Consider the following 14,267-nt stretch of genomic DNA (forward strand, 5'->3'; position numbering starts at 1 on the left):
GGTGTCAGGGAAGGCCCTCAGGAAGTCATTTTAAAGGAGAGAACTGAAAGACGATAGAAATTAGGCAGAAGAAGGAACAGGAAAGGGAGGAAGGGGACAGTATTACAGGCAGAGGGAATGGAAAGGGAGAAAGAAGCCTGGATGACTAGAGGGGAGATTCAGTGGAGAGGGGAGAAGAGCCAGAAAGGAGGCCGGAAAGATAAGCAGCGGCAAAATTATGGAGGTTTGTGAGTGGGACTAAATATTTTAAGGATAAACTCTTTCAAGCTAGTTAATGACATGATGAAATTTTACATTTGAAAGGTCATTTTGGCATTTTAGTAACTTTGGACTTGGAGTTACTGGGATATACACTGAGTGGCTAGATGATTATGATCTCTGAACGCATAATAATCTGGCCACTCAGTGTATTTGTATCTCAAATGGGTACCACAGGTATTCTAGACTTTTGCTGGAGATCAACCACCTATTTGCCCTGAGCTTTCTATCAGCCAGTGCAAAGGGGGAAACTGATCAGATGCATGACTTATAGTATCTTTGATAACAAATAAATGAGGTACTCAAGAGAAGTATACTGAGTGGCCAGATTATTATGCGTTCAGAGATCATAATAATCTGGCTACTCAGGTTATATTGAAATCTAAAGATACAAAAGATTGGTAATGTTTGCCTTCCTCCTCTTCATAGGAATAGCTTTCAAGGAGGGACTTGGCAGGTCACTTCACCTCTCTCTGCCTTAGTTTCTGCATAATTGGGATATAATACATTTTTATAAGTTTGTAGTGAGGATCAAATTACCTTAAAGGCATAAGGCGCAGTTAGTTGCACATCCTGTTCACAAGTAAATATTAACTTATAATCTTCCTATGTTGTCTGTGTGGCTTTGTTTTATATAGAACCTCATGTACAGAGTTTTTCTGAACATGCATACCTGAATTTTATTCCTGGAAAATGGGTCTTGACATCTATAATTCTTAAAAGGTTCTCAGCTGAGTCTGCTGTTCACCAAAGACAGATGCTGGAGATGTAATGTGAGATACAGATGCTGTTCTAGTGTGCCATACAGATGCTATACTAGGGTGAGATGTACTAGGTAGATGCTGTTCTAGGGTGCTGTCAATTTCTCCAGCGCACAAGGCACTGTTTGGTAGGTCCTTGAGCAGAAGAATCATGAAAAGTAGTGAACACCTGCTAACACAGTTCATGATGGGTCATGAGCTAATACTTGACACTCGGATGCTTGCTTGCTTGATACTCCGTGACTGGCTTTTGTGTCACATGATTTGCAGGTCGGAAGCTTCATGCGTCCAGATAATGGCACCATTTCTCTGGTATCTCTATTGTGAACCATCCCAGTTGCAAGAATATGCCAAACTCAGACTAGCCCTGCTGAAGGTCCTCCTTCAACCCCGGGTTCTTCGTGACAAAGAACAGCTATCAGTGCTGGAGCAGCAGATCCTCCAGCTGTGTTGTGACATGGTCCCGTGTTTGCAGGTAAGGCATTTCCTCCTGCCCTCGGAGCACCAGTGTGTGCTGGTTGGCTCTGTCACGTGTAAAGCAGAGCCCCTGTGAGCTGGCAAACTCGGGCACAGTCCTGGCTCCGGGAAAGCTTGCAGGCTTTTGGAAAGGATGAAGGAACCAAATCCAGATTTAACACCGATGCATATGATGTTAACTAAATTCACAGATATGTAAATCAGCACACTCCATGTTCGGATTAGTAGGAGTGAAAAGTTTCCTTTGCTTAAGAAAGACTTCTCAGGAAAAAGAATCGAGATGAATTTCTCCTTGTGCAAGAGACTAAGTGAGCTATCAGAAAAAAAGAAAAGAAAAACAGAAAGATCTCTTTGTGCAAATTGGAAAAAGGTGTATCTCGGGGAGGGCAGAGCCTGGGACCCAGGGCTGACCGGCTGCTTGCTGGCTCGGTTTCTGTTTCCATGTGTCCCCTTACGACATGTGCGGGTCTTGCTTTTGAGAAGCCCAGGGTCTAGTAAGGGAGTTAAACCAAGTATATAAATTTTCATAATTCAAAGTAGGTGGATGAAAGATGTATAACAGAGGTGGTATGGATAAAATGCCTAGGGAGTTCAGGGGAGAGATAAATCTGAGCTAATATCTCTATAACAGCAGATTAAAAAAAAAAACAACAAAAAACCAACCACACACACACACACACACACACACACACACACACACACACACACACCAAAAGCTCGCCTCGGCGGGGCCTCACCGTCCGCCCCTCCCCTCCCGGGCTGCGGGCACCCGCGTCCGGCCTGCAGCATTGGAGCCTCTGGCCCAGGGAAAGAGGAGACTCCCGGGCTGAGGTCACCGGGCCTCCGGGCTCCATGTCTCGGGGAGGGCAGCTCCTGCTCCGGGCGGTGCCCACACGGCCGGCCCTGGGGCCGGTGGCAGGGCAGACGGTGGCCAAGAGGAGGGCCCACCTGTCTCGACAACAGGCCACGCAGGAGCACGTGGCCGGGCCGCCCACATCTGCAAGTGGGTCCACAGAAGATTCCAGAAGTGTGACGTCGTGCTTTTTCCAATAGGATCCTTATCACGGGGTGGTTCTGGGTGGTCACACGCCTGAGCGTGACGCTCGGGTGCCGTGGCCCAGCAGCACTCGACAAGAAGCTTCCAGAAAGTCGTTTGCCTCGGTCCCTCCGAGCTTCCGCTGGCGATGCTTTTACTGTGTATTAACGCTCCGAACGTATTAAAGTTGGTGAAACACGCAAAAAAAAAAAAATAAAATAAATAAAATAAAATAAAATAAAATAAAATAAATTTTCATAATTCAAAGTGGGTGGATGAAAGATGTATAACAGAGGTGGTATGGATAAAATGCCTAGGGAGTTCAGGGGAGAGATAAATCTGAGCTAATATCTCTATAACAGCAGATTAAAAAAAAAACAACAAAAAACCAACCACACACACACACACACACACCAAAAGCTGCAGTTGCCAGTGTGCTGTGATTTAATGGAGTGGTTCATTTGTCAGGCCATCCCGTCCCATCATCCGGGTTTGTCCGTTCCCTAGAATCTGAGCACCATGCTGCTTAGCGGATGGAGGGAATATTTTTCAAAATGATCATTTGTGGTCACAGATGACCTGTATAAAGCTACGTTAGCAAGGAATGATGAGAGTGACTCTTGCCTTTGTGACTCAGAAATTGGTCTTTCTGTAATCAAGGCGGGGAAAAGGGAATTAACATGAATTCTCCTGTGGCTTTTCCCAAGCTTTTGTTCTGTGTGGGCAATACAGCAATGTGGTGAACATCTTGAACTAGGGTACACTCTACCACACCTTATTAGCGTTACCCTGCTCTCTGCTCTGGAATAGAGGTTTGTCTTCATCTTCACAAGCTTTTATGGACAAGCCTAAATACTTATCAAAGTGAGCTCTGGAATATTTCTGGGAATATGCTACTTGATAATATAGTTGAGATAGGTAAGAGAAAAAAAGTGGGGGATACACCATTTGAAACAAATTGAACTAGCAACATAAGCATATTTAATCACTGAACGTGTGGCTTTTTAGAATGAGGAATCTGAACACAGCAATGTAATCCATGTTCCCACTGATTACAGGCATTTCTCATATTCTTTAAAAACTATTTTGCAAGGAAACTCTGCCTTTCCTTCTTCTCTCCCTCCCTCCTCTCTTTCCTTCATTCTTTTTAGCAAGTACTTCTAATTTACCTGCATTTTCCCAAGACTTTACTCATTAGTCACAATTCTTCTCAGAAAAAAAACGAGCTTTTTCAAAAGCCTATCTGCATCCTATGTTGTTTTTCTCTGCTTTCTTTTCCCCCGTTCCATCCTTCGCTCCTTTCCATCTCTTCTTCCTTTCTTTCCTTCATCAATTTCATACTTCTCCATATGAAATGGTTTCCAGGCTTCACTGTCCTATGGCAGGAATTCTCTCGTTTATTGGCTCTCAGATTGTGTTACTATGAAATGTTCCTCTTAGTGCTGAATACAGTACTGAGCACCTGAATAGAATCGCATTCATTAAAAGTTTTTTAGAAATAGCCATGCCACCCTACCGCCCTGTGATCAGAGGGCGGTCAGTGGAACTCCTATTGCCTTTTCTTCTCCTGCCAGCTGCCCTTCAATTTATATTTTCTTTGTTGGGACTTAGCTGTCTTAAACTTGACTGTTGACTTTGGTCCTAGCAGTTCTTTCTTTATCATTGTGGCTCTTGTCATCACACATGTTACCATTGTACATGATCTATTTCTACTTCAAAATTGTTCTTGTTAAGAATTGTGGTTATGATAAAGATTAGAGAGCCTTTAATAAAACTTTTTTATTATGGAAAATTTCAGTTATGCACCAAAAAAATGCATTTAAGGAAATGTCAGACATAAGGCTTTACTTAATTTTAAATCTCTTCCTTTTCTTGGTGGCCTTTTACCACTCCCACTCTATATTTACAAAAGAGCAAAATAATTTACTGAACCTTTTACATTTATTTTTTTTATAACTTGGTATTTTGGACTATCTCCTCCCCCTTGATCTAATATCTTTTTTTCTTTCTTTTTTTTTTAATATTTTTTATTTTATTATTTTAATATGTTTTTATTGATTTTTTACAGAGAGGAAGAGAGAGGAATAGAGAGTTAGAAACATCGATGAGAAACATCGATCAGCTGCCTCTTGCACACCCCCTACTTGGGATATGCCTGCAACCAAGGTACATGCCCTTGACCAGAATCAAACCTGGGACCCTTGAGTCCGCAGACCAACGCTCTATCCACTGAGCCAAACCAGTTTTGGCTATAATATCTCTTTTTCTCTTGTTTGCTAGGAATTAATTTTTTTCTCTCTGTATAACTTGGGGTGGTAATGACTGGTAAAAGGTATAGCTGGTCAACTGTAGGCTTTCCTGTTGATGAATTTAACAGACACAGGCTCCTGATCGAAGCAGATGGTTCATTGTTTGTAATCTAATCTCTGGGAAATGCCAGTGTGTCTGCTAGCAGGACCATATCCTTAATGCCAACTCCAGAATTGTAATCAGAACAGCTGGCCTTGAATTGAATTGAGATTTTTCAGGAGCATCCAAGTCTTTCCTATCTAATCCATTAGCCTGTGGAGAAGATACCCTGCCATGTGAACATGGTCTTTCCTCCTGCCTGCTGAGAGTGGAAATGATGCCCTCAGTTAAGGTGCTCTGAGCAAATACCTTGCAGATGAAGGACTTATAGTGAATTAGAATAACATGCTAGCCCTTTACCATCAGGCAATTATGTTGCAGTTGTAGAAAGGAGAGTTCATTTGAAGAACCCAAAACCAACTTTAAATTCCTTTAGATGTTGGCACTGTGATGTAATTTGTCTTAGATCTGCAATCAGAGAAATTAGAAAAATAAATGAAAACAATTGGTGCCAGGCAGCAGTAATAAAAACAGGAGCAATTATTTTGTGTACCATAGTGACAGAAGGAAAAGGCATGATGTACAGTTTAATCCCCTCTGAGTTCTGTACATTTATGCATCTCCTTAAGACCGTATAAGTTTTAAGGCAAATGTATTTGACATTTATTGTGTAGTTTAAAATTATTCTTTGGTTTGTACTTTATTGTAATGATATATAATGACTTGTTAAAACAGATAAAGGATTTGATGCAGACAACAGAAGCGATGCTGTTTATCGAGGAAGTATATTTAAGCCTTTCACGTCACCCTGGTTTCTGGAAAATTCAGCTTGCCCAGCTGACCCTGCAGCTGCTGTGTGTCTGTGAAGTCAGCTTGAAGATCACTGGGGAATGCACATTGTTAATTCACCTTCTGGAGCGTAGTGTTGAACTGCTGAAGGAGGTAAGGACAGTAAAAAAATTTAATGCATCATTTATCACTTCAGTGGGTCTTACATGAAGGAGCTGGGTGGGTGTGCACTTATACTTTATCATATCAAAGGGGTGTGTTGCTCTCATATGATTGGATCATACTAATGTACAACTACTACTAATATCATTTATTATAAAAATGAATCATTAAATTCTCTTTAGAGCATCAGTTAAGTATCTGCCACTCTGTCACTTTCCCATTTACTCATGTAGGACACAAGTAATGAACATTTATTATATGGCAGACCCTATGGAATACATAAATAAAAAGGTGCATTCCATGACCTCAAGGGGCTTACAGACATGCAAATAAATGATTACAATACAGTGAGGTGAATGCTTTGCTGTATTTAAAGGGCACATTAAGGAAAGGAGGGTATGAGTTCAGATGTGTGAAGGCGGAATAGGAGTTGGCCTGGTCCACACCAGAGGCTAGGAGGCATTCTGGCTGCAGGAACAGCATGTGCCCAGGCACAGACACATGAGAGAGCAGGGCAGCATGGCCCACTCAGAAAACGAGAAGGTGTTGAGTATTGTTGAAGGGTCAAAGTATAGGAGATAAGGCCCAGAGTTGAGTTCACATTTTATCTTCTAGGCCAGTGGTCCGCAAACTCATTACTCAGCAGAGCCAAATATCAACAGTACAATGATTGAAATTTCCTTTGAGAGCCAAATTTTTTAAACTTCTTCTAACGCCACCTCTTCAAAATAGACTTGCCCAGGCCATGGTATTTTGTGGAGGAGCCACACTCAAGGGGCCAAATTGCCACATGTGTCGCGAGCCGCAGTTTGCCAACCACAGTTCTAGGTAATAGCATGCTATTGAAGACCTTTGAGCAGAGAGGGCCCTGCTAGTCTGTGTGTGGTGGTTATTCTGATGGTAGAGTGGAGGAGGGTTTAGAACAGGGTAACCCTTAGGGGGCAGGAAATGAGGAGGGATGTCTTAGACAGCTAGAGCTGCCGTAAGAAAATATCATAGACTGGGTGGCTTAATCAACAGCATTTTTTTCCTTGCAGTTCTATAGACTAGGAAGTCCAAGATCAGGATGTTGGCTGATTTGAATCCTAGCAAGGGCTATCTATCTTCCTGGCTTATGTCATCACATAGGAGAGAGAAAGGGTGAGCTCTTAATTGTTCATTCCTGTAAGGATACCAATCCTCCTGGAATAGGGCGCTGCTCCTGTGATTTGGTTTAACTTTAATTGCTTCTTTATTCAACAACTGTTGCCTTGGCAGGTAGGGCTTTAGCATGTGAATTTGGGGTTAGGAGGACACAATCCAGTTTACAGCAAGGGGCTAATTAGGGAAATGAAGATAGGAAAATAAAAATATAGGAGATGAAACCAATAGGGCTTTGTGGTGACTAGATGGTGAAGGAGAGGGTCCTTCGTAGATTTTTAGCCCTTTGCACTCCGAACCATTCTGGACATTGGCTACCAGCTACTCGACGCTACTTTGCGAAACGTGCGTTGAATTAACTCAATTCCCCGTAATCACTAATAAACTGCAATGTCCCCTGAGAGGAGACATCCGAATGATATGCTAGAATTCTGATGTCCCCTGAGAGGGGACAGCGGAGTGCAAAGGGTTAGTTTTCTATTTTGGACAACTGGATAGTGTCCTTCACTTTTGGAAGTGGTAGCTGATGTTAGAAGGAAATTGGCAACTTTGTTTTGAGATATGCTTGGTTTAATGTATGTATGGATCATAAACAGTTGGCTGTATGGTTTTGAAAGTCAGGATAGAAGCCTATGTGCTTGTACTAGATTCATTTGCCTAGTGACATGATTATAAATTATAATTTTATAGAGTTTAGTCGTTTTTACTATCATTCTCTGACCATCTTGTTGTATATCTGCCCCTACCCACACTACACATTTAGCATATATTTAGTAAGCATCTTCTGTGGCAAACACTTATATGATACAAATAATTAGGTAAAAACAGACAAGGTTTGTGAAGCTTACAAGCTAGTGTGCATAAAAATCACTAGGCAGAGTTTATTAAAATGCAAATGCCTGGGGCCTGCCCCTAGAGAAATTGAATTAGCAGGGCTAAGTGAGGCTTAAGCATCTGTATTTTAAAGTAGGCCCTCAGGTGATCATATATATATATATATATATATATATATATATATATATATATATATATATATATGATTTGCATGTAAGGCAAACACCCTAGTAAGCATCACACAGATAGAACTTTTTTAGCAACCATAGAAGTTTCCCACAAGCCTAGTCTTAATTACAACCTCCTCTGTCCCCTGACTGTCCTGACTTCTATAGGAGTATCTTTCTTACATTTTAAAAAGTTTTAACACCTAAATGCATAAGCCTACACATCATAATATAGTTTTGTGTGCATGATCTTTTATACTAAAGGTCATTCCCTTCCATTCCCTCCCTTTTTCCCCTTGAAGTATACAGGGTGGAAAAAAAGAATAGGTTCACAAATGTGAGTATGCAAAACAGTTTATTCTTATATTGTTATTAATAATTATTGTATTATCTACTTTTGCCCCACCCCCCTAACCCCCCTGTATGGATTGAAAAACCTGGTTTATGTGAGCTGCAGAGTTTTCTTACGTTGTGAATTCTGCTGATTGTATCCTCTTGGTGCACTCTGACATGTTTCTCTAACTCCCAATGAATTAATTGAACTAGGCACTGAACATCAATCGCTACCAACATCAGAAAAGAAAGAGCAACACACATTATGTGCTTCTTCATGAAAGAACACACACCTCCTGCTCATCTTAGAAACAAAAAGTGAAACTAAACAAATCCTGAATCTGATCAGGCCCCTGTTGTCTGATCGGCCCAGCTTGGACCAATCAGCTCTGCCCTGGAGACAGAGTAGCCCAGACATGGCCCTGGGAGACTGTGAGCTGGGCTCCTCCATTGTGTCTGCTACAGATATTCACCTCTGATTCAGCTTCCTTACACTTCATTTTCCCTACCATCCTGTTCACAGCAGCGTCCCTAGCACATCAGCGCCTGGTACCTAGGTGGTGCTCAAAAGTGTAGACTCCAAGGGAAGACTCCGATGGCATTTCCCCCCCTTTTTTAAAAAAATATTTGCCTTCCCTTTTTAGGTAGACTCGGAGTTAGCCTGGGTTCCCCCAAAAGTAAACAGAACCAGACCCTGGGTTTCCCCAAAGCAGAGGCTGATGCAACAGGCATTCATGTGCAAGTGCAGTCACAGGAAGCACGTGGGAGGGGCGCAGGAAGATCGAAACACTGACCATGGGAGAGGCCATATAAATATTATCAAGCTTGCCACTGCTGCAAGCACCGGTTGCTCCATGCCACAGTGTGTTCTGAGTAGCAGTATGAAATGTCTCAAACCCTCCTGTGGGACCCAGAATAAAGAGGTTGATATTTGTACTTGAGCTTCTGTTGCCTCGTTGGCAAGTTTTAGCTCCCCATGCTTCGGGATGTCTCATTGGTCTGAAGCAAGAGTAACTACAGCAGTGTTTGAAGTGGCACACGAGATGTTCAACACAGCGTCTATGAAAAGATCTCATGAAATGGTACCAATCTGTAGTGTCTGTTAGAAATCAAACGAACAAGCTTATAACCTCTCAGAAGTGAAAGCCATGTGAGATCATTTAGGTTTATCCTCCACAATGGCTTTTCCTTACTTGTGGTGTCTTGCATCTCCAGCTCTTTCCCTGCACCCTCTGTTCTGAACAGGCTACTCTTGTTTCTGCCTTCCTACCTTTAAGTTCCCGCCACGTAAGATGGGTCTAGACCAGGGGTCTGCAACCTTTAAGACATAAAGAGCCACTTGGACCCGTTTCCGAAGGAAAAAAAACACCTGGGAGCCACAAAACCATTGCGACATTTAAAACAAATATAACACTGCATATATTGTTTCTTACCTTAATGCTATATACCGGATCGTGCAGTTAGCTGTCAATCTGAAGAAAAAAAAGGACTTTTTCACTTAACAATGTAAAATATATTTTTGCAAATTAATAGTTAATTAAAATATTTAATTTACCTGGTTAATGGGATTTTTGCTCCTGAACCTCAGTGCACAGTGTCAGCACATCAGGGCTGTAAGACGTTACCTTCATTTTCACACAGGCTTGCAAGTTGTTGGAGCCTCGGTAAAGCTTCAAAAGAGCCGCAGGTTGCGACACCTGGTCTAGACCATTTCAGAACCCCGAAAAGCCGCTTTATAACCCTTTCAGGGACCGCTTGTGTGGAAAAGGCTTTCCCGTGATAGCATTCGAATACAGGAATGCTTTTGTCTCCAATCCTCTTGGTAAATTTGAAATGTAAATCCTCTTGCTGGTTTTCTTTTTGTTTTGTTTTTTATGAACATGCAGAGTTTGAAATGAAATTGAGGAAAAGATAATGGCAAAGAATAGTGTGATGGTGTATACTGTAAGCGTATTTGTTTCAAAATGCATGTATTGTCCTCAAACAGATGAGTTGCTTCATGGTTCTCAACTGTATTTCAAAATAGTGAACATATGTGAGCTGCGAAGACAAAAATTTGAATATATTCCATTTAAAAAATCAGTTTTCTCTTTAGCTGTTTTTTAAAAATTATTTTATTTCATAAAGGAAGGGAGAGGGGGAGAGAGAAACATTAATATGGAAAGAGAATCATTGATTGGCAGCCTTCTGCATGCCCCAGACTAGGGATGGAGCCTGCAACATGGACATGTTCCCTGATCATGAATTGAACTGTGACCTCCTGGTTCATAGGTCAACACTCAACCACTTAGCCAACACCGGCCAGGCTGGCTGTTTTTTTTGTTTGTTTGTTTGTTTGTTTTTAATCCATAACATCTTTAGAAGATTTTGCATTGTGATTAATTTCACTTTTTAAATGACTTATAGATATACTAGAGGCCCTGTGCATGAATTGGTGCATGGGTGGGGTCCCTCCTCAGTCCCTAAAATCATCTCTAGCGTGCTTATAATACCCAGTGCAATCAGGGCCATCTCACCCAGGCCCCATTAGGGCCAATCGGGCTGGCCAGCTGGCTGGGAGGAGGGACTGTGGGAGGTTGGCTGGCCACAGAGGTTGGCTGTAGGAGCACACTGACCACTGGGGGCAGCTCCTGCATTGAGTGTCTGCCCCCTGGTGGTCAGTGCATGTCATAGCTACCCGTTGATCAGCCAGCTGTACAGTTGCTTAGGCTTTTATATATATAGACTAGAGGCCTGGTGCACAAAATTTGTGCATTGGGGGGGGGGCGTGTTTCGCTCTTCCTGCACCATCTCCAATCTGGGACCCCTCGATGGATGTCCAACTGCCCATTTCACCCTAACTACTCCCATGCCAGCCTGATTGATAACTGCTCACCTGCCAGCCTGTTTGCTCCAACTTCCCTCCTCTGCCAGCCTCTAACTGCCCTCTCCTGCAGGCTTGATTGCCCCCAACTGCCCTTTCTTGCAGGCCTGGTCCCTCCCAACTGCCCTCCCCTGCTGGCCATCTTGTGGTGGCCATCGTTTGTCCACATGGGGGCAGCTATCTTGATCTTGTGTGTTGGAATGATGGTCAATCTGCATATTACTCTTTTATTAGATAGGATAGAGGCCTGGTGCATGGGTGGGGGCCAGCTGGTTTGCCCTGAAGGGTGTCCCTGATCAAGGTGGGGGTTTCCCTTGGGGTGTGGGACAGCCTGCGTGAAGGGCCTGTGGTAGTTTGCAGGCCGGCCATGCCCCCTAGTGACCCAAGTGGAGGCCCTGGTATCTGGGGTTTATTTATCTTCTACAATTGAAAGTTTGTAGCTTGGAGTGAAGCCAAGCCTTCTGCTCGTTCAGTGGCTGCAGCCATTTCTGTTTGGTTTTATGTATCTTCTATAATTGAGTTTTTATAGCCTGGAGTGGAGGCCTAAGCCAGCCAGGGCAGGCGGAAGGCTTGGCTTCCTCTGTTGCTGGGTGCAACCCTAGCCTCTTCTCTCCAGCTCTGTGGCTGCCGCCATTTTTCTTGGGATTTATCTTTTATAATTGAAACTTTGTAGCCTTGAGTGTAGCCTGGGCTGGCCAGGGTGTGTGGAAAGCTTGGCTTCCTCCATTCCCTGGATACCTAAGCCTCCTACCTACTCTCTGTGGCGGCAGCCATCTTGGTTGAGATTAATTTGCATACTCACTCTGATTGGCTGGTGGGTGTGGCTGGTGGGCGTGGCTTGAGGGTGTAGTGGAGTGATGGTTAATTTGCATATTACTCTTTTATTAGGTAGGATATTTATTACATTGTTCCAGAGTTGATAGCATTCCCAAGATTATAACTTCTGAGAGGCTCAGATGAAATTTTCTCTAAAGGGTTTCTTTAATGTGACACCACCTCACGTATCCTTTTTTTCTTGCCTATCCTCATGATTTATAGGTATTTCTGCTCTGCAGGTACTTCTGTGAAATTTCAGAATGAAGTAATTCTAGCAAAGTGTGGTAGACCTTCCTTTATTAGTTCCATAATATGTTAATGTTTTCTGTATTTAGAATCCTCAAATAATATTGTATGTCACTTGCATCTTATTTATTGGGACTTAATGCGCATGTCCTTTTTCTCTTTTTCATTTTGTTTATATACTTGGTGAAATTAATGATTTAAAGTTTCTATGGTTATTGCTTTGCTGCATTTAAATATGCTTAATAAATTACTGTAATTTAAAAATAATCTCTGCCTCCCTAGGCACTAATGTTTCTTCCATTATAATATGATTTATTAAAATGCATTTAGTATAATTTATTATGCAAGCTATATAAATGAATCATGCCTGTATTAGGTAAGTAGACAACTGAGCTACTTCTCAAAAACGAAATATTCTTAAATCCAGGATTTTGGGTTGTCTTTAGTGGCTTGCAAAGATTCACTGTTTTGAAGACATGTGGCTGTATTGTGTTAAGATATTATTCTTATAAATTATGTTTTTTAGCCTGCTGTTCTTTGGCCAGATACAAGATTTTGAATTTATGTATGAGTGCTCCGGCATTCACCGATTATTCCTTTAGGAGAACAGGCTCACTGTTGATAATTTGATCTTCATTCATCCCTTGCTGTCCTTGGAGGATTGGTTCCAGGATGCCCCATGGACACCAAACTCTACAGTGCTCAAGTTTCTTAAATTAGTGTAGTTTTTGCAAGTAGTCTAAGCACATCCTTCATACACACCCAAAATCATCCCTAGATTGCTTATAATACCCAATACAATGTATTAAATGATATGTAAATAGTTGTTATACTGTATAAGGGAATAATAAGGCAATAAGGACGAGGAAAAAAGTCTATACCTGTTCAAGACAGATGCAACCATCATGTGTCTATAACTGCATAGTGCATGTCAGCAACAACCGACTATTTTTAAGACATTTTTTATTTGCTTTTGGTTGAATCTGTGGATACAGAGCCCATGGGTATGGAGGCAGGACTGTAACAGGTTAACAATCTTTCATGTTGAATGTACTCTTCCTGGGTACATGTTATAAAGCCGTGGCTCTGGGAACTTCTTAACAACTCTTTGTGTTTTCTTCTTTTCTTTAGGATTTTCCTGTTGAACTGGTCATAATTGGAATAGCTTTGCTACTTCTACAGACTCCTGCAAGTCAGCAGAAGCCAATCTTAAGTCTAGGTAAATGTAAACATAACCTGAGGGTTGGCAGGCGTCCCTTGAACTCTATATATCCTGTTATACTGTAAAGCCCTATATATTTTGAGTTTCTGTTTGGAATTTTCTTGATTGTTTTCACATAGAATCTTTTTTCTCTTTGTCCAACAAGGTATTAACCTTGTGCAGAATCATTTATTAATAGCTGTGACATTGGTAAATATATTGAAGGGCATATCAGCTATTCACCCTCAGTGTCAATAGCATAAAACCCTCGAAACAATAATTGTTTAGCATTTGTTTTTGTTTTGAAAACTATACCCTTACTATTCAAAACTCCTGCCACATTGGACAAAATTTAATTTATGGTTATTAATTAACCTAGTTAAGCAAATGAAAGATAACATTCTCCTCACTTTCCAGTATTATTTAAAGAAAAGTGAGGAATGGGGCTACAGAGAGGCAAAAATGTTCTATTTAAAAATGATGTGGCCCTGCTGGTGTGGTTCAGTGGTTGAGCATAGATCTATGAAACAGGAGGTCAGGGTTTGATTCCCGGTCAGGGTACATGGTTGTGGGCTCGATCCCTAGTTTGGATTGGGGACATGCAGTAGACAGCCAATTCATGATTTCCCTCTCATCTTTGTTCCTATCTCTCTTTCTCTCCCTTCCCCCATACCTCTCTGAAATCAATAAAAATATTTTTAAAAGTCATTTGATTTGCTTTGGCTTATGGAACAGTAACCAATGTAACATAAGCAGAAACTTGAAAGCATTTGAGCTTTTTTTTTGGGGGGGGGGGGGAGGGGAGAATGATGTGGTGAAGAATGAATGTAAATGT

At 41.8% G+C, this 14,267-nt stretch overlaps 1 protein-coding gene across 1 annotated transcript in view; it reads left to right on the plus strand.

The window, feature by feature from the left end:
- The window catches only part of FOCAD (focadhesin), a 274,520-nt gene that overhangs the window by 75,502 nt on the left and 184,751 nt on the right, over positions 1–14,267 (plus strand). The window contains exons 7-9 of the mRNA XM_084898094.1: positions 1,290–1,494; positions 5,617–5,823; positions 13,363–13,450. Coding sequence (XP_084754220.1) covers positions 1,290–1,494; positions 5,617–5,823; positions 13,363–13,450 — 500 coding nt within the window. The remainder of the gene's footprint in view (positions 1–1,289; positions 1,495–5,616; positions 5,824–13,362; positions 13,451–14,267) is intronic.

Source organism: Pipistrellus hanaki, assembly GCF_964339955.1.
Source record: "Pipistrellus hanaki genome assembly, chromosome: 11".
Taxonomy (NCBI): domain Eukaryota; kingdom Metazoa; phylum Chordata; class Mammalia; order Chiroptera; family Vespertilionidae; genus Pipistrellus; species Pipistrellus hanaki.